General features: G+C 32.1%; 1 protein-coding gene across 1 annotated transcript in view; it reads right to left on the bottom strand.

The window, feature by feature from the left end:
• The window catches only part of LOC143180617 (pancreatic lipase-related protein 2), a 33,009-nt gene extending 24,638 nt beyond the window's left edge, over window positions 1-8,371 (bottom strand). Inside the window, exon 1 of the mRNA XM_076380477.1 lies at window positions 8,203-8,371. Coding sequence (XP_076236592.1) covers window positions 8,203-8,371 — 169 coding nt within the window. The remainder of the gene's footprint in view (window positions 1-8,202) is intronic.
• Between the last annotated feature and the right edge of the window lie 16,165 nt (window positions 8,372-24,536).

Genomic DNA, 24,536 nt, shown 5'->3' with positions numbered 1-24,536 from the left:
TGTATTGTGGGTTATCCCTAAATCAACTGCTGTTGCAGATTAATTGGCTACGAATTAGATGAAATCGAAATCCCTTTACCCTTGGAATCGTCGTCGTAATATGAATAGTCTTACGAGGCGTCAGTCAGTCGCGTAAATTCTTGTGAAAATATATGATAGCCTTGCAACGGTCAGAGTAGACCAAGCGTATAGATTAAATTTTTGTATGCGTAGTGTCTCCTGATAACGTTAGCCGTGTGGGAATGTCCCTCGTCAGGAGCGCTACAAAAATTGCGAATACTATATGCAAGCCATAGAGTTCAGTTTCAAGCACGGATTGTAGGAGAACGAGAGTGTAAGAACGTGAGAGAGAGTTGAAAAGAATGAGATAGGGAAATTAGCACATAGATTCACACACACCACTGCCTTATTTAGAAGATTCAACAGTAAAGCCGGAGCGGACACCCTCTGGATACTTTCGAAGGCGCGAAGCTACGACACTCTACGACGAAAAGTCGTGAGGTGCGTGTCTAGGGTCCACGGAATTATATTAGAGCCAGAGTTTTTCTAGACTTTGTGTTAAAGTTAGGAAAAGGACTTGATTCCGTTGTAATGCTAATGCTAATGCTAATATATATTTTTACGTATTAGAATTTATTTTAATTATTCATTGTAGTGTACTAAATTGTTGATCTTGGTAGGTGATGTGGTGTGAACAGTGCTAATTTCCTTTTCCTGCAGCAGGAACGGCGAACAGAGACAAAGAAAGAAAGAAAGAGAAAGGAAATCAAATTTCCAACTCGAATTTTATACAAATTATTGTTTGGTGAGTTGAATATTTAATTCCATATATCTTTGTTAATTTCAATATCAATTTGGAAACAGCTAAGTGATGGTAGTTTTCTTGATAATCGTCAAGATTGTGGGGACACCCCTACCGGAGCTACCACACACTAACGCGAAAGTATAAACCATTTCACTGTAAAGTTTTGTGTTAATAGATACTGTTTATTTTTCCGTTTAAATGAATCTAAGTTATTACGAACAGCCTTCAATATCCTTTAATCTAATCAGATTTCAATGAAGGGACCTGTATAGGACTAGATTATCGACGAATCCAAATTTTTCTACTCCTTACCCTTCAGGTAAGGTTCCTTTTATAGTTAACAAAAATTTTTGTACTCTTACCCGTGCGCCGGGACAAGACTAATATCGCTCGGGCCTACACCCGTGCACGGCGCGTAACATGGGAGATTTTTGTTTGTGCAAGGGCAGCTCTATGCACGAGGTGCCCTTGCCTAGATTAAACCAAAAGTATCAACTTAAATGTAAAATTTACAGGTTTTGGAGGGTTCTATGGTATTTTCACCGAGTTTTATAGCCAGCTAACATCATTGAGTCCGTGTTGTACTGATCATAAGCTTCTATTTATTTTTCGTCAATGTAAATTTGCAGTTTAGAGTAAAGTACTATATCTTCAAAAAAAACTAAGGCTTTGTTATTGTTTGCGCTGCGCTACACTCGCGTTTTTTAAATACAGAAGAAAGTACATAAAAGCGAAAAAAAAATATAGATTAAAAAAATGGCATCAAAAAACAGATCGCTATGTAGGTATATACAGTTAACAAATTAAACTTAACAATCCAGTTATTATCTATAGTCCAAATTCTCCTCATCTTTGCATCTCAAGTAACTTATCCCTTCACAGTGATTAAATAACATGATTAACTAATGTGTTAACAGTGATTAGAGGTTCCCCAAAAAGTAATAATTATTACCAGTAATACATCACGAACTGACTATATGTTATTTAACAATAAGGAATTACATAACCGTGTACATGCTTGACAACTGAAATTGAAACCTGCAATCCAAAAATATGAGCAGCTCATCGACTCATTTAATTAAAAAGAAAAAATAATTGAACACATTTTGTGAATATTGATTATAAACACTGAACTTTAACCGCAAATGGTCAATATTATTGTCTGTATTCTACTATTATCAGTATTAAAACTTGGGTAACAAAAATCAAGTTCATTAATGTTCAATCTTCAATTCTACAATATTGATCAATATTGTCAATAGTGTTAACAAATACTTTTCGACATTGACAATACTATTGATCGTGTGCAGATGCAAACCCCTATGACCGTTTGCATTTGAAGTTCAATATCTGAAACGAAATAAATAAATATCTATTCATAGTGAGCGTTCAATAATTGCTTCTTATCAAATCGATTAATATTAAACGATTCGTGTAAACGTTTAGTCCTCTCACTCACTCTTCATGATCTTTCTCTCTTCATGGCAAGATGAGTAAATAATATATCATATTGTCAATAATGTTGATCGTGTATGGGCTCCTTTTGGGGTATAGGAGAGAGTGGAAACAAAAGTAACATTTTTTACATTTAGCCTAGCTACCAATTATCTTTTGAAGATATAAAAACAAACCGCCCCAAATAGCACAAGATATCTTGAAGACGTCTATTTTATATCCATTTTATACCTGAACGTCTTATAACATAATTTGGAAATTTTAAAAACATCCAAGAGCGTGCGGCTTAAAGACGTCCGAAATTTACATCCATAAGATGTCTTAAAGACACACTACAGTTTTTAGGCGTCTTAAAGACGTCAATTTTTTGTATTTGAATGTCTTATAAACGTAATCTGGACGTCTTTAAGGCGTCTTGTTAAAGTCTTTCAAGACGTTCTAAAGACATACTGATTTGTAACTTCGGACGTCTCAAAGATGTCTTTTAAACATATTTAGGACTTTACTGGACGTCTTTAAGATGTTTTTTAAAATGTCTCTATGCCACATATATAAAAATATGTTTATTAGTCTAATGTTTGACCTACGTTTTAGCCTCATATGATAAGTAAGCAAAGAGCTATGGCACTTTTCCACAATTACTGTTATTGTTACTTCCGTGTCCAATATGTACACATTGAACTTTCTTGTGAACAGAAAACGTAATACGTTACTTTCGTCTTTCGTACTCCTAGTGATGTATTACTTTTGCTACCCCCCTCTTCACGTTTTTGAGAATAAAAATATTATATTATAAAATATAGTAGACTTATTGAAAACAAATACAAGAATTTATAGAGACATTATCTAAGAATGCTGTAGTAAATGGTTGACTCAATGTTTAGAATATAACTATGAATATTAACAAAAAACCAAAAATACAGAAACTTATATGTACATATAGATCATCTAAATACACAACTTCAGTTCGAGCACTTGCGGTGCGTGTTACTGCTCAACTCCGATTAATAAAATAAAAGAAACATTATAATACACATGTAACCGTGTAAAAGAAATTTTCCGAAAATGTTTGTAGAAGGAAGAAAAGGTTTGTTACTTTTTGATGACCATACATTTGTCCTTGTTTTCCCCTATTTTATTTGATGGATGCTGAAAATATTAAGGCTCATATCTGAAGTATTTGATTCATTTTTTCTTTCTTCATAATTCAATGGAAGATAGACGCAATGATGTTAAAAAACAATAGATATTAAAAGCTTTGTTTTGCATTAGAAAAAATAAACTTAGCTTGCAAATATTATGGCTTCTTACATTCTCCTCAATTTAGTTTTGCTGTCAAGAAATATTTTTAATACCGTTTATAACGTAAAGTTAAAATATTTCATTTTATGCTTTAAATTATTTAAATAAAAATATTTTATTTTTCGAAATTTCACTTCCTATTTAAAATACTATTTTATTTAAATTATAGAGTGATAATTACTTAAAATAAATTGAAATATTTTTTCTAGAAATTTGACTTAGCACTATTGTCAATGTCAATACAGCATACCGAAGATGAAAAATCGCAGTTCAAAGTCTAATTTCATTATCGTACATGTTTTGTACTAATCAGCAACTGTTAAAACCATAAACAATGTATTTTTAAACGAAACATACATCAGGATAAACTTGTTCGCCACTCTCGACTCAATAAACTCTTACATAACATAGCAAAGCGTCAATCAGATTGTACACAAATATGTCCGCAATTTTTTGGAGTACCCCATAAATCAATAAACGCTAGCTGGTAGAGGCATGACTGTGACGACACCAGACACGCGTCTATCTCAAAAAGTCGCACGGTGTATCGTTATTCATGATAAATCAACGACTTAACACTACATGATGAATCGACATACTTGGCAGAGGTTATCGCAGCATGTTGACGCGTTTATCTCTGCACACTGTACCCTATCAGTTCCTCGAAGACTGTACCACTGTTTTGTCTTCGTGTTTGGGATTAACGATTAGCGACTTGCGTTCGGATGCACGTGATTTGTAATTAGATGTATATTTCCCTGTATCCTACAACTTTGGGGAATCGCTTCTTCTCTAACCGTTGATTGTGAAAAAATGTTAATTTAACAGTGTTTATAAAAATGTTGACCTTTTTAGAAAAAATGTTTAGAAACATTGCTAGCAAAATGTAGCTATCTTAAAATATTAAGATAACTCAAAGAACATTTTACAACATATCCCAACATTTCGTTTTTGTTTAAATGAAATTTCTGTGCAACTAGAGTCTGTTTATCTTAAAATCCTGTGCCCTAAAGAGTTAATTGTAACTATCTTTGTTACAGTTACCCATATCTTAATTATTTAATTAGTTTTGTTAGAAACAGTCAGAGTGAAACAATTATCAGAGTGTTCCAAAACTGGTACTATAAGAGTAAAGGGTTTCTAAATGTAAAAACAAATCGGAAAAATAGAATGAAATTTTTCTATATCATACTTCCTTTTCGAGGAAATTTAGTTTAAATTACGATGGAGTACAAGTGTAGGGAAATACACTTGTATACATAGTTTTGGCTTATGGCTGCTTGAAGGGTACATGAGGTAAGGGAAGTACATACTCAGATTCGCCGTTCACGGCCTGATCATTGACTTTCTCTACTGTAAGCTGAAATCACTCCCCTCTCCCCTTTTACTCTTCAAATATTTAAATAAAACTACTTCGGTACTCAATTTTGTCGAAGACGAAGTACAACATCAAAAAATTTGAATCGAATATATTTTCGACTTTTTTTTATGTGGAATCACTATCTTTTCACTTGTATTATCAGTCTTGAGGCACCCTATATGTATTCATTATGAGGGATATTCAAATACAATAAAAAAACTATTTACTACTTTTTCTTATCATATCGTTATGAAAATATAAAGTTTTTACCATACTTGAAAAGAATATAGACGGGTACTAAATATTTAAATGATCTCTAAACACTTTGAATACTTAATTTCTATGAAAATATGCTTAGGTATACGTATATGTACATGTTAAGGTATTAAGAGAAGATATATAATTTTATTAAAAGACTCTAAGCTGAAGTTCGTAAATTAAAATTAAATTCAGTGCCGCCCTTAGCAAACGAAGGACTTGCCCTGGATTCCGCGCTTAAGGGGTTCCACACTTATTGTTTTGTACTTACACACTTTATTAAGCAAAATGGATGTAATTGTAAAAGAATCCAGGAACAAACGTAACACTTTGCGTTTTTAACTTTGTAACTTCTAAGTTATATAGAATTTTAAAAAAAATCGTGCACGACAGTAAACCTATACTATTTAACTACATAATTAACTTAAAAAACTAGCAATACATTATACCAAGTTTTTCAAATAAACCTTTTTTTAAAGTATGTCATTTATGATAACATAAAATAGGAACGATGACAACATCCTATTTAAGTTTAAAAATTAAAGTTATTATTAGGAAAAATACTTTTGGAAGGTATTTCTATTTATCCTGAAGATAGAAATATGCACAAATATTAATATAAACTTAATATAGACTCCTAAGAAGCCAGCCCACGATCTGTTTTTCTTTTATGCATGTTAGACATTCTGTAAACATTAATCCCGTATTTGAAGATCACGAGGAAAGAAGTTAATAAATCTATTCTCGTCAATTTTCTGTTTTTTATGTCGTCTGATAGTCAAAAGGGACTGCTTTTATTGTATATAAGAATTAAAAAGCAGAAAATCTTGACAAATTCCAAAATATGTACAACCATTTTCATAATGGTGTACCTATAGAGAAATAATTTGACCAGTCTATATGAAACAGAAGAATAAGTCGATAAATCAGCAAGGAATTCAAAGTTATTAAATAATTTCTAATAATTTTATTGAAGAATATTGATCGCATTAATTGTATGATTCGTATTTGTTATTTTGTAACGTCATGTTTCAAACTTTATAATTGCTCTTTTATAAAATTTTATATCTTTTATAAAATTAAAAGCAGTAAAGAGCATAGAAGAAATCCAAAACTTGACATTGAGACAAAAGTAATTTATTTCTTTTATCCCTACTAGCAGTATTTCTCATAAACGTATCCTACATTCTAATCTAACTAATATAGTAACAAATTTTATACCTATACACCTATAAATTCAATATCTATTTAATGCAATACAAAAACGAAAAAAATTCAAATACACATGTGTCTGCTGCATGCTATTTTATATTATGCCTACACATTACATACCTGCCTGCAATTGTTATTCTTTTTAAAGCCCTACTAGGCCTAGAGATATTCTGGTCCTTGAAATGAGTGGCGCACGCCCGTACAGTCACAGATTTTAACGAAAGTATTATACCGTACACAACACAAAATAACATATAACTAAAAAATTAAGCGTTTTCGGATATGTGTAAACATAAACTTTTTTCATTGTTTGTGTGTGTAGAATCTATACTTTAAAAATGTCCTATATTTTCTGATACACCCTGTATTATCCTTGTAGTAAATATAATTAAAAATTGAATAAACGGAATTGGAATTTGCCCTAAAATATAATTTCAATATTATATCATTTTTTTGTTCGAATTAGACAAATTAGTTGCCTCAGGCTCCATACTTTCTTCTATAGGGGGTAGTGATTAACTTACACTTGAATTTAAATGATTATAATTTTATATCTTTGACGATTCACGGTACAAAATAGCTACGTAATTCTAGATTCGTTATTGCTCGAGAATTTTAAATGGAAGTATTTTGGTTAGTGGTAAAATAGGGAAGAAAGAGAAATTTAAGAGATATTTACTATGGACACATAGCTCATTGTAGACACATAAGTGCTAACAACTACCTAATAACGAAGAATACATTTTTAAGAACAATTCATACGTAGGTAATACATAATTTTTAATCTGTCAAAGATTTAACCGCGTGTGCATGAAAGCAAAATTGAAAAAATTTAATCTAAATATGTGATTTCAGGATATAATGAACATCTATTAAGGAACTTATAACAGGAAAATACTCCTTTCAAGTTCCTCGTTAAATTAGTGGCGTATTTTCAGTAATGACGAAGAAGGCTCGAACAGTGTAAAAGGAAGAGTATGACATGCCTTAAAGTGTTGTGCGTCACAGGTTCACTCGAATATGATAAAGAGCAGTCATATCAAGACAAGACGTCTCGAAAGTTATTTCCTTTCATATTTTACGTACTCTAGGTCTTTTATATCAATGTAGGTCAGCAACGATGTACACAATAGAGGTATTTATAACAAAAACTACCCTTGTCAGTTTTTGTCTTTTTTTAGGAAAGCAAAAAGATATCTTAATATTCTTAATTCCTGTTCAATAAATTACAAATTTAAAAAAAAAGCAATTCACATCCGATCACTTCAGAACAAACTCATCTTTTACACCTGTTATTTTTTCATTAATAACGACTATTGCGAACCCTTTTAAGGGGTGAGATTGATAGAATTCGAAGGTCGTAAAATATGAACAACCTTAGTACATGTACGCATATACTTTTCATAGTAGGAAAAGGTACCACTAGGTTATGAATATCACTTCTAATCACTAGAATGTGTTCTTATAATAAAAATCATATTATTGTTTTTATTATAAACCTCTCAATGATTGTATCTACTTCAAGATATGCCTCACATCATTTAAATGATAATAATTTAAAAAATTTTTTTCTAATCGTTGTTAATTACGACCGATACGATTATTGTTACTATCTGTTATTACTTTATTATTTGATCCCTTTATACGTTAAAGTAATTAAATGTACCTAACCTAAGCGTAGATTTTCTTTAATTTAATAAGTAAAAAAACAATTGGCATAGTTTGTCAGTTTGACTTACTAGATCTCTTACACAAAATAATGTATTTTTATAGAATCGTTTTAGTAAATTAAAAGCCATCATCTACTTACTGTCTTCAATATTGAACTGATTCTCTGCCTCCTCTGGTGACAAGGTAGTAGTTGTTACATTCTGCTTGACGAAATTATTATCGATAACCTGGGAACCCGACTGCTCTGGCAGGGTCGCTATCATCTTAGCGGTATACGCTAATATTAGCAACGTCTCGTTCAAGAACATTTTGTATCAGATTTTCTCACTCTATTCACAAATATATTTCTTCACTATAAAGTGTCTTATCTCACAAAATAAAAGGAAAACTGTAGAAATCAAACCACTAAAAACACTGAATCTTCGAGGCGCATCTAGGTTTTCGAAACTGTCATAATTTTCAATAAAAATATTCACTTTCATAGAGTTTTACAACCAAACTCTTCTTCTTCTTCATTATCAGTTAACGGTGAATCTCTTTCAAGGATTTTATTCGACAATGATTCAAAATTCAGAGAAGACCAGAGAGCTTCGGTTGATTCAAGTTGAAGTCTGTTCTCAAGATGCAACGAAAAACTTCTTGAGCTTGTCTCAAACTCTGACGATCCTGGATGCCGATAGTCGACTAGTGTGTGGCAATAAATGTTAGAAAGAAATCGATTGACGTAAGCGACGATAACGGGAGAGGCGAATCCCGACAGTAGGGTGTTGCAAAATAAACGAAAACTTTAGACGTCAGTACCATCGGCACGCCACAATAAGTTTACTTTGTAATAATATCAACGATGCTTTTGCTCTTTCCTCTTACAATAGCTCCCTGTTGTTTTGGCAAATAGAACTATTGACCTTGACCTTGTTAGGCAAATTTCTTCTCAGGAGTTTCACTTTATCGCAGAATTTTTGGGCAATTTTGACGTTGTTCACCAGTTTCCTATGAAAACAAATGTATTGTACGTGAGAAATTTTGGATAAAATTTTATTCTTTTTTTATTTTTCTTGTAATTAAAATTTCTCTTTTCGTGTTGTATCTTCCCGAGAAAATTATAACAAGTTGAACACATACAATACTTGAAAAGCACAAACAAAAAATTTCTATTTCGGAATCTACCGTAAATACATTATTATGAAACATACAATAGCTAAACATTACTAAAGAATCTATTATTTAAAATTGAAAATGATTATAAAATGTATTAGAAAATACTTCTAACTATGTATTAGAAAATCTTTGACTTGTAACACTTTTTTCGTGAGGGAGCCAGTCAAGGTCAAGTGGTTTTTATAGGTACATACTATTCTATCCCAAAAATTGTATGTTTATGCAAATACAATACTTGACATATCTGGAGATAAATATAACGTAAGAAACATGTTGAGTAAATACATCAGCTAATAATGAATACACATTCATTCAAAATGAAATAAAAGAATAAAATGTAAGAATAAAGACCAAAGTAAACAAATTGAAAATAAAGTAAGAATAAAAACCGAACATAATTAAAAACAAAAAAGAGCAAAATGTAAGTCACATAAAACTTGTACCTACATTTGAAAAATACGCGTTTATATGTGAATACTAATAATGAGTAAATAAAAAATTAAAAAACAACAGCTTTGAACTACAAAAAGAATATACATCTATCATGATCTATTTTATTTATACAGAATTAATTACATAGATGATATACATCCCCGTTCAAAAGTGTTAGATTACCTATTATTTACAATATACAATTGCTTTGTTATATAAATTATAAATTACTAGTAATTTACATAGTAAATTGTATGTAAATTACTGAATGGTAAAAACGTTGACAAAAACATGAGATAGATATAAATAAATAAAAAATCTAAATGTTATTTTATATTTTTGGTAAAATAATTCATAAATTATTTATTAATTATGTAGATATGTATGTACCTATTTTCATATGGTACAAAACAAATTTCTTGATAGATATATTGTGATCAAGTGTCCTATTCTAAATACTCTTGAACAGGCATGCGTACCAACATCTACCAATCAAAATGAAGATTACTGTCCCATACAAATTCCGAATTTTTACAGTTGAATCAATGAGTTGAAGAACAGTATGTACAAGTCCAAAAATCACATTTTGATATATTTATTACAGTTTTACATATCTGGATCCCAGAATCAGGATGTATTAAAGTACGTTAACACCAGAGTTCACAAATTGTTCACGAAGAGTATGGAAATTAAATTTCCTAGACGTGGTCTATTCGCGTATCTGTTCGCATGCTGTTCTTGGTATTCACGAAAAAACCGAGTAATGCGGGGTCCACACTGCTATTGGCGAACAGCTCGCGAACAACTCGCAAACTGTGTTCATCAGTTTGCGAACAGCAAACAATAAATAGCGAGCTCCTCAGCGAACAGCGAACAATAAATAGCGAGCTCCTCAGCGAACAGCGAACACTATTCGCTTGGGCAGCGCTACATCAAAGAGTTTGTTCCCGAGCTTACAGCTTACAACTATTCGAAAGCAGTTTGCAAGCTGTTCGCGACTTTCAATTTAGACACACAACTGTTTTCGTTCGTAAATTGCTTGCGAACTGCTCGTGAAGTGAGAACTTCAGAAACGAACTGTTTGCAAACATTGTTTGAAGACTATTTGGAAATGCTTATTTTTGAACTTGTACCTATTCTTCTTTAACTCACCAATTCAATTATCTTTACGTTAAAGTCAATGAATATCAGGAAAACGTTTCTCTCTTACCTATCACAGTCACAATCGCACAGTCGCTTAGAATTGAATCATATCCAATCAATGACAGTTATTGAAGGGGAGGTTCAAAGTCACGGACGTTTCCACTTCTGAGCACGGAGAAACGGCGAACAAGTTAACCGATGGAGTAACCACCACGCACTAATTACTCAAAAATGCTGCCGCCTGGTCTGCTTCGGTTTATCATGCGGCCGACCCCACTACTCTTTCTCATTTCTCGTTGTTCTCGTTTTCTTGGCGCGACAAAGTCACAGGAAGCCGACGGACCGAGGTCTAAATAAAGGGGGTCTCTGCCATGCAACCGGCTCAGCAGTATGCGCTCTTCAGAAAACAGCCTCGAAAGGCTTTGATCCTTTCTTCTCAACTTGGTTTCTTTTACTGGTTCACGGAATCTCGTCACACGAGTCTTTCTTCGTAAACGTTCTAAAACGTATAAGAACTCGTTGTTCTAATTCGCAGTTAATTAAGTAAGACCTATTAAAGACGATGGAGATGTGTTCTGCACTTTGATGTTTCTTTTTTTTCTTTTCTGGAAAATTGAAACGTTTTTGTTCAACTACATGATATTTATTTCATAGTAAGTACGAAAACAATAAATATTATGGCGTTATTAATGCTATTTAAAAGTTGGCCCATTACACGGATTGCGATACAAGTTAGAAATAATAACCTTAATGATTTTTGTACGAGATTATTCCAGGATAACCATTCAGTAGATAGACCTCGTATTCTGCGCCATAGGGGTCTTCATTTACTAAATAATAAATAATAAATAAATTCATTTATAGTACGAGATTCAAAATGTTGTCAATGCCTACAGAATCTCATTTTAATCTTTTCAAAAATAATGTATGACAGTGACTAAATAATTTCAAACTGGAGTAAGTGTAACAACTAAAAATAAGACTATAAATGACGAAATACTGTATCGTCTGTATCAGTCTGTAACATCATCAAATAGCATGCATTAAATCTATGGTTGTATTGTCCTGTTTAGGAGAACTTTAAATAATTTTTCAATACTTATAAAACGTGTATCAACCATTTACCTTAAAAAATGTAAGCTTTCCAATGATATACAAATAATTCTCATTTCTGTTCGCATAATGTTTCTGTTGATAGAAATATGTCATCTTTAAAGGACTGATGTGATAATTAATTTTTAATAACATAACAAGTGTTCTGTTACGTATCGTGCGCGTAGTAGTGTTCGAGAGGTAGGACTTTTGATTTATTTCCTTGGCGCACGGGTAACAGTACAACAAAATTTTTATTTTAAACCTTATCAGAAGACAAAAGGTATTTTTGAGATTCTATGTCAAACAAACCAATTAACAATACCAATTGAAAGTATCGATAAAATGAAAAATTAAGAAGTGACGATGCAACTATATACATATTATAAGAGCCTAAAATGCGATAATGCCGATATTAGGACAATAGTATAGTTGGCGCTAGGTTTTGAAGCAGCGACGCGACAGCGAACATTCTAAAAATTAAAAGAGAACACATCACAACTAGAATGTCCGTGAACGTACGAAATCACGTGGAAATTAGCTTACGGTTTACGCTCTCACTTAGGGGTATCTTCTAGGCATACGGTATTTGGTCTTACTTTAGATAGTTATTTATTGTTGTTAAGATTGCTGTCTCAAATTTGTTTCATTTGAAATTTAGTACGAGGTTCTGAATATTTAGAATAGTTCAAAAGTATATGTTCTACTGAAATTTGAGAATTGCAAATATCACAAATTGTAGGGTCGGTTTTGTAAATTACTACTTGTTGTTTTCGGTCGAGATGAGATGTAGGTATTTAAGGTTCTATTATGTAGATATTATAGATTTTATCTACATAATAAGCACAGTAAAAGTGCTATATGTATACAGTAGAAAACATAGTAATAGGTTCAGGCATAATAATAGGGTCTTATATCGTACATACATACACATTATTTCTGTGATTTATGAATCTTTTTTTAAAAAACTGTAATTTTAGTACTTCGATAAAAATTACTCTTAAAAGAACATATTAACAAACGTAAATTATATAAGAACAATGAATAAACATATTTTAGTACATCAAAATAATAATATAACTTTAATATTAAAAAAAAATTTTCATTCAGAAGCAACTACCGAAACTCTTACATTACTTTTAACTTCTGTGCATTGTTCGAGTCAATGTATCTCGGAACTTATCATTAATATCAATCTTTAATGCTTTTTTAATAAAAATTCACTTTATATAAAATTCGTTGACTTTTAATAATAACATTTAAGGTATACATTCGTGTATAAAAAATGAAAATTATAAGTTACATATGAACATTGCACAAGATTTAATATTACAATCAATGTCAACAAAGGTGAATCACAAAAGTTACAAAATATTAAAATTGTATAAAAATTTATTTTTAAGTACTCCGAGTGGTGTCACCAGAACAGGATGTAAGGACAACTCTCGTGCAAAGGTGTAGCTACCCTATTACCCTTGCGTGTATGTCTACCTACGCAGCCATCGATCGATACTCGCACAGTTCAAGTGTCCTGGATCAATAAACGGCACAATGGGGGTTCCCTTTACCGGAGTTACCCTCGTAAGTCGATACCAATACACCCAGCATCCCCATATTGTCATTCAACCCCTTGTGAAAATAACCTTCTGCAATAGTATACATTCCTAATAACGAACACCCCTAAGATGTCTCTGGTGTTTGCACAGGGGATGTTATAAAATCACCCTAAACAGAATCTGCGAAGCTTTGAAATGCTCCTGCAATCCTGGTAGTCAAACCGTACGAGTGTTGCACCGTGATTGCCATGAAACGTATGAATGACACCCCTATTAGGGGACGTCAGTCTCGCGTACTAACAACTAACAACCCCACCGTGTGGAGTTACGAGGAGATTTGAAAAGATAGACAATTTTTGTGAAGCTCTTTTCATGTCGGTAACATCAAATACAATACCTGATACTTACTCCTGCATATAGCCATTGTCAGTTTTTTAAATAACAAACTTTTTTTGTCATACATTTAATTCGTATTCAATCTAATTAAGAATTTTTTTCAGTTGGACTGTCGCATTTTAGCGACATCATTTTAATTTTAATTTTAAAGTAAATTAACGTTTATTTATTCATAAACTGAAAATATGGAATTCTTACATGTTATAACCATTAATTAATTAATAAATAAAGAAATTATACTTAAATATAGCTTTATGCAGAATGTGATTCCTACTTAGAATGGTTTTGGAATTGAACCTAAATAATGTACTATATCGGGCAATAAAAATGAGCTAACTTTTTAGTTTTTTAAGTTGTTATAAATAACATAGAACTACAACTTCATCATGCAATTTATAGTACCAAAATTCTATTTTTTTTTATCTACTGTGCCGTAATTGAAGCTACACATTAAGTAGAACTATGACACATCATGTAAAATAAAAAGAATTATAAATAAAAAATTTATTGACCTTTTCAATATTAATTTTATTTAAATTTAAGAAATATATCTAATATTAATATTTCAAAAAAGACGCTTGGTATAGGAAAGAAAAATCTTGTTTATTTTATAATCTTCTGCATGAAATAAAAAAGTTTTTGCTATGCAAAGCATATCCTGATTGTCTTTTAATGCTGATGAAACGATGCCTCGAGTGGTTGGTTAGCAGAAACATGGCTGACAGCTAGTTCCGCTCCATTCAGAGTCAAAGGGGCCTTCAGGACCCTTGAAACACTCCTTCTAACCCCTGCTACCCTGTTACATTGCCCTATCGAATCCCCATTCACCTACATGCGTATTCATGTTAGAATATCCTACTGGATCTGCAGAACGATAATAAAAATAAACGACGGGTCCTAAAAAAGCAAAAGAATATAAAAATGTTCGTCAAGAATAGATATCTTTACAAAAACTGATTGAAGTCTCTTTCATGATTACTTTATATAATTGCTATTAAAATAATAAAGTTTAACATTAATGAAATATAAATTTTACATTTTATTAAATGCTAAACTGTTTTTTTTGGGAAAATTGAAAATTCGTGCGAAATATAATAAGGGCGAAATATTTTTAAAAATTAAGAAATGTTTTATAATATGTAATTTTAAACAGTAACTATTTATATAATCCCCCAAGAAAACAAATAACGTAACGTGAAAAAGAAGAATAACATTTCGCTTAAGTGCTGCAATACTGACAAACCTAAATCAAAAATTAACTATTAGAGAATAGTGGGTACTCTATGAAAAACAGATTCTTGTATGAAATAAAAATTAATTATTGCCGCATTAATTTCTCAAAAAATTATGATTTTAATTTAAGTATTAAATAACATTGTCGTTATACTTACTAAAAAAATATTCTTTATATCTGTTCTTTATATATTTTAGTAACTTACGTAACTAATTCTCACATGATTACTTTCCTAACTGTCACTATTTTTCGTTGACTGCTCCTTTCACATTTCATTTTTGATGTTAAAATATTATAATTTTTTTCTGTAATTTGTATCATTTGTCATGTATAACCCGTAAAGGAATGTAGGAGAACAAGAGAAAGCAGTACATATTCACGTGAAAACTCAGATATCCTTCTAACTTACGACTTTTGCGCGTATATTTATTGATATCTCGATATCCACGATCAACGGTCAAAAGTAGTGAAAAGAAAATGTATACCGTTGTTATTTATTATTTGTATAGGTACACATTTTATGTATTGCTTTCAAATGATTAATCCAAATGATTAAATAATGATTAATAATGGATAAACATTATAATCGAGCAGAAGAAAGAATAATATAATCAATGGATGAATTTAAGATCAGTTTTTTATTTTATAAAAAATTTTATAAAAAATAATTTATAGCTGAATTTAAAACGTTTGACACTGTACATAATGATAAACATACTTTTCTTGTTAATTAAACTTTGTTTTATAGAAAATTATTCATGCATAATTTATAGCAATTCTTTAATTATAATCAGAGTATGTATTATATTACAATTAGAAGATTTAAAATTATTGTAAATTAATATATAGTGCGAATGAAAAGCATAAGACTTTCATTAAGAAAGATTCTATATTACATACAGTTTTAATTTAATTAAATTATTAACGCACCAATTAAGAAAAAAAATACATTGAAAAAACTTTCGAACCATTTTCTAAATGTTCAACATAAGCAAACCTTTTTTAAATTTAAAGTAAAGAAGAGTAGGGACGAAAGTAACAAGTCTCCTCTCTCCTTTTACAAACATTTCCAAAAAATTTCTTTTACACAGTTACATGTGTATAGCAATGCTTCTTTGATTTCCTCAATCAGAGCTCAGCAGTAACACGAATTGCAGGTGGTCAAGCTAAATTTGCGTATTCAGATCATCCAGATAAGTTTCGGTTCTTTTGTTTTTTTTTTATTAATATTCATAGTTAAACTCTGAACATTGAGTCACCCATTTACCATGTAGCATTTTTAGATAATGTCCTTATAAGTGTCTGTATTTGTTTTCAATATGTCTTCTATAGTTTATACAATATAACATTTTTATTCTGAAAAACATAGGCAGAGACAGAAGTAACACGTCACTATGGAAACAAAAGCAACATGTTACTTTTTTTGCATGAAAGTTCTACGTGTACGTATTGACAAGAGAACAATGAAGAAACAAAGTATGCAAAATAGTATACACAACAGGAATTCTTCATATCACTATGACTGCATACATCTGGTTTGTTTGAAGCCCTTCAGTGAAAGCTGTTTGAGAGAGAAGTGGCGATCTTAAGAGTTGGTCCCATCAAAACTGCATCATAACTGATCTTCATTACGTCTGTTATAATTGTAATTTGGATTTGAAGTAAACAAAAAATATCATTAAACCAATACATGATTCTAAAGAAATGTATATACAAAGTTAGTTGTTTTTTTTCTTTCGTTATTTAAAATATATTTCTTTTGATCGTTACTTGAAATATGTTTATTTAAATGCTTGTTTCTATCGTTTCTCATAATAAAATATTTTATTACTGCATTAAAAAAAATGTTTTTACTTCGTCTTTCTCAAAACAATTAGTGTTACTTTTGTCCCCATAGTACGTAACTTTCGTTTCCATACTCTAGGACGAAAGTAACAGTGACAGTAGCTGCGGAAAACTGACATAGGTCTTTGACTACTTACCACATAAAACTAAAACATGAGTCAAAGACCAATAAACATACTTTTTTAAAGCATGCGTTGTGTTTTGATATCTTTAAAAGATAATTGGTAGCTAGAACAAACGTACAAACTGTTACTTTTGTTCCCACTTTCACCTATAACTTAAATCATTTTAAGTAATAAAACTAGAAATTCGCACCACTTAAATATAAATACTTGTAAATGTGCCCAATAAAGGATACGCTTTAATTATTGCATATACATATAATAAAATAGAGGTTTTTCTATTATGATTCAATACTGCATTTTTAATTTGCAGTTATGTAATTTAAAATTTGTAAGATCATAACATTTTTCTATTAATCCATTATTATTCTTGTTTTCAATTCCAAAGCAATTGCAACGTGAAATAAAACTTAAAATTTACAATTCGAATGCCATATTTTAGACAACGCCATCATTCAATGGCCCTTTGGTAGGGATCACGAAGGCAACGACCACATCCCAGTCCCTAAAATACTTACACTTGCCTTCTAACACCCTGTGAACGCGGCCCTTTGTGAAACGTCCCCAGAGGGTTAAACAAATTCCACGCCACTTTCACGGCGGCGATTGGTATTACAGACACGCCCTTAAGTGAAATTGTCACTTGTTACCAAAGGGAAGTCTGTTGGCGACACTGAATAGGAGAGCATACCTTTGAAATTGGTGTCTCCTGCTTCAAAAGTATATCTACTATCTACAAGAATTTCACTCTTATCAAAAACACGTTGGAAATAATTGTCTTAAAGCAATTAAACAAATTTTTTCCTAATTATGATATTAAGAAGTCACGTCGTTAATCATAATTTCACATATTGTCATTTACTCAAAAATTTAAATGACTCTTTTTGTAGAATTTTTAATAATAAATAATTTATATAAGTTCTATAATAGAAATAAGTTTGTAATCAATAATTATATAATATAATATTATATTGTAAAAAGTACATTTATATTTTTCTTATTATACTTATAATGATTCACTGTAAATTGCAGCATATCTGCAAAAAGAGGCAAATTTTGTATCCTTAAATAATTAAGCAAAAATATTTTAAACTAGAAATAAGAATAATGTTCTAAAACTGTTTCATACAAATACTATGGACTAACAATTTTTCGAGAAAATACCATTTTAACGAAATTTCTAACATGATAACTTTTCTACAAGAAACGAAATTCTTTTACAAATTGATTTAGTCTTCAATTGTGAAACGGTTTTGTTTTTTTGTAAAAACAAAAAAATGTAAATACAGCAGAAATTGCTAACAGTTCTAAAGCAGAACTTTCTAATACTAAAATGATCAGCCTAGTGACTAACTGTCTTCCACAATGTGAGAAAGGAAAGAGTACAAAGCAAATGCGCATACAACCTGAAGAAAGGCACATCTCCATGACATCTTTACACAGATAAGGGAGTGATGCAGGGAATCCTTTTGGAAGATTCTCAAAGGGCCGTCACGAGATTTAACCAATCCCTTTCTCATGGTTTCCTAGTAAAAGTGCGTAGGCGTGTGCCCTTTAGGGATTAACAATCCCTGTTCTTCCATAAAAGGGTTCCCTTGTCCTTCAAGGATACTCCATTCAAATTTCGACAGATGTACTCCTTCGGCTTCATAAAATCCTATTTCCAAAGTTTGTGTCTGACTCAATAGAATGCATTTACATCTCTTATGAGTGTAAAGGGTACTTACACATCCCTTTAATTGTGAGAAATTAAAAAAAATCAACGAATTTTGTAATAATATTTACTACTTAAATAGAAATGACAATATAACAATGAAGATGTTGCAACGATTGGAGACTATCCTTTAAAATGGTGTAACGTAAACTTAATGCTATGACTTAAATAAATTTTTATAATTTTAGATAAATGACGATAAAAATTCAAAAATTACACTTTAAATAAACATATTAAAAAGGATATATCTTTGATTACACGTAACATAACTTAAGTATGTAAATTATGTGAGAAGAGGAAAAAGGTTGTCTAAAATATATGTACTGTTATTTACCAATGAGGAGGTTAAGTAAATAATAATCAAGTGCGGCTTGTTGAGTAGAGGGAGCAGTCAAATGGGGCAGTACCTGTGCGACATTGATCCACTGAGAATTTTTTTTCATCGACTTCCGGAAGCCTTCATCAGGAAATCATGAGCTCGTGGTTCGTGACTGCATACCCAACACTGTGATGGGACAAACGCATTATCGCATCATACATGAGATCAATACCTACTTTTCCAGTAAATAACTTTTCCTCTAACAACTCCTTTTATCAAACACAAAGTTCTAGTATCAAAGTCCAACTTACAATCTGTTTTACGTGATACATGAAATACTGTATGTTACGAAATGACAAACATGTAACCGGGAACCATAACAAATTACTATTGCTATTTATTTAAGTAAATAGATTTATAACGATAAACATTGATCATAATATTATGAATTCATATTTAAAGGAACGAAATCTACTGATACAGAAAAAAATACTGTATTATATAGTAAATATGTATGTATGTGTACAAAAAGTGTAAAAACTATAAATGTTATGCAGAATAATCGAAAGTACGTTAATAAAAAAAAAATAATATTATGAAACGAATAAATAATTTGACTATATTTAACTAATTTGGCTAACAGATATCACGGAAAGAAACAAAGAAATTATTTTATTTCTCTTTCACATGCGAGGAAATACTCCTCTATCATACCTATTATAATTTAATTAGGGCTGTAATTATGAATGAATCATATGTATACATGGAAGATGTATAGGTTTGTGTGAAAGTCGTGAAATTGTCCAGTGCTTTTTTTTCTGAGAGTTTGGAATATTGTGGCACCAGGAAACCATGGATGTGTTGAAGTTCACTGGGAATGGTATTCCTGGCCTTGGGACATTGAGAGGAAGCGGATTGTCTTGCCATTGGGCCAGAGCATATAAAATGTGCCATAAAATCCATTTGCTTGGTAGGGAAAGAAGACAAATCGCTTGGATGTCAACGGTATTAGGAAACCATAGTATAGTAGAGTTTTATATTTCCAACAAAGCTAGAGGGTTGTCTGGTCGGTCGGCACAGTCAGATCGAAGTTGGACTAAGCGTATGAAAAAAGGAGAGAAAAGTAAGCCAAAAGGGTAGAAAAATGATCTAGGAGATAGATTAAGGTGCTGAAAACTCCAGTAAGTGAGGTCAAACAAATAAATTTAAAAGGAAAGTGTTTCCTTAACAAAAACCGGCATGGCAGGACTGGAGGACAAATTTTTTCATTAACCTAGTTCATCGATCAGTGGAATTAATGGAAACAGAAGAAGAAAAACAGGAAAGGGCACCCAAAAGACCAATAGAAAACGAGATGGATTCTGATTCGTCAAGGGAAAATCCTAAGGCCAATGGAAAGCAGGACGAAGGCGGAAGTCAGCAAAGACGCGGAAACAAAGGAAAATATTAGTGGAAGAAACCCAGTAGAGTGCAATATAAGGCAAAACATAGAAGTGTACAAATATACTACAAATAATGAAGAAGTAATAGAATGCGTAGAAACCGTATTGGCGGACCTAAAAACCCGAAGAGAGTATGCTCAACATTACAAGTAGATCTTAAAGAAACAGGTAAAGATAAGAAAAAACTAAACATCATTAACATTTACAAACTACTATCAGACTCGCAGAATAAGAGAATCGGTAAGAATGATATCGATAAATGAAAGCGGAGATAATGGTGAAGAACAGAGAAACAGTAGACGAGTTAAAGAGGAAATTTCCGCTAATAGAACATAATAACAGAAATCTAACTCAAATGATAAAGTTAATTTAACAGATGGGAAGATGGACCTGTACCAAATCTAAGAAACGACTGCACGAGAAAAGAAAAAGTGAGACCAACAGGACCGAACAGCGTATTCCACAAAAATAGATTTGACAGGCTGTCAACACTGCCAGAAACAGAATCGGACACGGAGGAACACAATCAGAATAGACTTGAAACCACAAACAAAAACAGAATCATAAATACTAGAAAGGATAGAAAAAACTAACAGGAGACGATACGAAGAATGAGTATCGAAAGATAAAGTGGAAAAAAGGAACAAAAATTATAAGAATTACTAAAATACATCAGGAAAAGGGGATTCGAAGAGAATATTATAGCAAAGATGGAAAATGACAAAAAAAAGATAACGTACAGATGTATCAATCAAGATCAAATGTCGGACACAATATACATGACAGAAGAAGAATGGGGATGCGAAGACAACAGGGAAACAAAGACAATATTGATCCACAATAACTCGAACTCGAGAAGAGTATTCACAAAATCATCCACGTGTGGATGACAAGAATATATCAAGAAGAACAAGAGAAGGCCGAACAAAAATCATCAAGAGAAACTCAAGGAAATAACTCTAAGGTGCCGAACGCAGAGATTCACACGAAAGAGAAGGAGGTTCACCTCATTCTGGACATCGCAGATCAGGAAGATGTGCGAACGAGCGAGGAACACGAACAAAGCAGAGAAGAAGTTGAACGACAAAAAGGCAACAACGCAGAAGAACAGACAAATCGATCAGAGGATACAGAAAGCTTCAAGAGCCCGTCATCAGGAGAAGAAGAGGATTTCTAAGTGCTTAAAGAAAAAAATGCAACACAAACACAAGTATAGCCATAGATGGGAGTGCTGTGGAACGTTAGAAGCCTCTGCAATAGACTGTAAATAGGTGTTAATACAGCGAAAATTTGCAAGGACGTGCCAACAATATCCAGAAACATGGCAACGAATTTACTCAGAGAAAAATACGGAATTAACAACTCGGAATGGGAAATCTTTTACACAGATGGATCCAAAAAAGAGGGAGGGACTATGAGCAGAAAGAGAATTACCGAACGAATCCATCGTAGTACTAACGCATTTAATATCGGCTCTGACGGCCATTCTCGCGACACGAAAAAGGGGCGACGTAGTTGGAAAGGAAGTCAATCCCATCGTCACAGAATTGCTGCAAGACTGCCATAGGGTATTAGAAGCCAATGAAAAAAAAATAATCCTTGGATAGATTCCAAGACACAAAAGAATATTAGGCAACGAACTAGCGGACAGAGGAGCCAATGTAGCGATGAAACAAAGAGGTCCAACTATAAATAGCAGGATCCCAAGAAAGGATTTCTACGCGTTTCTCAAAAAAAAGGGTATGGTCACGCTACCTAAGACGACAACGGGGATAGAAAGTACAAAGAGTATACATTACTTTGAAACTTCTGGCTACTTTGGAACTTCTGGCTGGGTAGTTTACACAGGCAAATGAAGCCCTGGTCCTACAACATGACCAACATCAGTAGACAGACAATAAGAACAATGTCAAAAATAAAAGCGAATCATTACAACTTGGAGAGCTCTTTAGGAAAAAAATACTACATACATTCGGCTATGTGCAACTGTAGTATGGACGAAAAACACATTAATCATGTAATCTGGGAGTGTTGTTTGTACAATCAGGCCAGAAGAAACCTAATGAGAAAAATAAGTAAGGAAATAGAAAGATATGGGAAAGATATTCCGTCGCTAATCAACATATGGAACGAAAGAGTATCGAGGTGTTTGTGCGTGTTCTTCAAGGAGGTAGGTTTAGATCTATAGGGTTGGGACCGGGAGTCTGTCTTTTCAGGTTGCCTTGCAGCGCTCTTCTCACTGGAGGACATACTTTTGGCAAGGAAAAATCAAAATCAGGACAACCAAATGGATATGAGTGAAGGAAGTTAAAGAAGGAAGTTAGCAATGTAATGACACTTCCGTATTACATAGGAATAAGAGTATTCGGAATAAATGAGTTAGGTGAGGACAAAAGTCGACTAGAACCGAACTAAAGACCAAAGTAATGCAATAACAATAAAAAAAATAACTAATTGATAAATACAAAGTCAGTCTGGTAGATTATTAAATAAAATGTATGGAAGTATAAAAGACTAAATATACATAGTATTTTAATTAGCTACAAATATAAAAGCTCATACCTAGTATAAGAATTAGTATTAAGCAAAGAAATTGTGATAACTAATTCATTATTCTTATTCATATGTTAAAATTTAAACTTTATAGTTTATAGTTTACATTTTTATAATATTGTATTATTTTAGAAGAAGCAATTTTTATAATACTCTAATAGCAAGTAAGATAAGTTGAGATACTATATGTATAAAGGCGTTTAGTGTAAAATGCGATCTGTTGTGACACCAAAGAATATAAGAAAGTACAAATTGTATACGTACATGTAATTGTTGAAAAGGTTGAAACGGTTCATGCCAAGCACCAAACAAAGCTCATTCAGTCACCATTCCATACATCTTAAGGATAAAGTTCCGGTTAATACAAGACCCACTTGTATATCAAGAGGTTTAACGTCAAACATAAGCTTCTCTATCGCAAAGTACATATTATAAAACCTGCATCTTTTCCGCACAATTCTCCTTTATGGATTGTACTCAAAAAACCTGACGCTGATGGTAATAAACGCTGGCAAATGGTAATTGATTTTCGAGCTTTAAATGAGAAAACTCACACTAACAAATTTTGGATAAACTAGGAGGAGAAAAATACTTCTCTGTTTTTGATTTGGCCAATGGGTTTCAACCAATTGAGATGAATCGAAACTTTCGTGAACACGGACTAACACTTCAAATTAATAAATGTGAGTTTTTACGTAAAGAAGTAGTTTATTTGGGACACATCGTTTCTGCTGATGGTGTAAAACCAGATCCAAAAAAACTACAAGTGGTCGAGAATTTTCCCATACTGAAAAATCAGAATATTCAGCAATTTTTGGGACTAACAGGATATTATCAACGATTTATTCAAGACGATTCTTTAAAGGCAAACCCTGTAATACAGTTACTGGGCAAAGGAATCAGATTCAATTGGACTAATGAACAACAACGTAGTTTTAAACAATTACGTGATGAACTCTGCAAGGAACCAATCTTACAGTATCCAAATTTCACCAAAGATTTCATAATTACCACTGACGCTTCAGATTTTGCAATAGGAGCAGTGTTAAGTCAAGGCAAAATTGATCAGAACTTACCTATTGCTTACGCTTCACGAAATCTTAATAAGACTGAAAAAAAATTATTCTGTAACAGGAAAGGAGTGTCTAGTAATAGTACATGATGTACAATATTTCAGACCATATGTTTATGAAAAGAAATTTACACTTGTAATCGCTCACTGACCTCTCATTTAGTTACATTGCGTTAAAGATCTCACTTTCAGATTCATCAAATGAAAATTAAGGTTGGTAGAATATCAATACGAAGCTGTACATAAGCCAAGAAAAACCAATAAGAATGCTGATGCATTGTATCATAACCCAACAAAAGCTTGCCTACCTCTGATTCCAAGAGAAGATAATAACTTCAAAGTGCAAATACAAACTCCACAAACGATATCGAAAATAATTGGACAACGCATTCGTC

This window comes from Calliopsis andreniformis, chromosome 6, assembly GCF_051401765.1.
Source record: "Calliopsis andreniformis isolate RMS-2024a chromosome 6, iyCalAndr_principal, whole genome shotgun sequence".
NCBI lineage: Eukaryota > Metazoa > Arthropoda > Insecta > Hymenoptera > Andrenidae > Calliopsis > Calliopsis andreniformis.
This window is presented reverse-complemented; position numbering and strand designations above follow the sequence as displayed.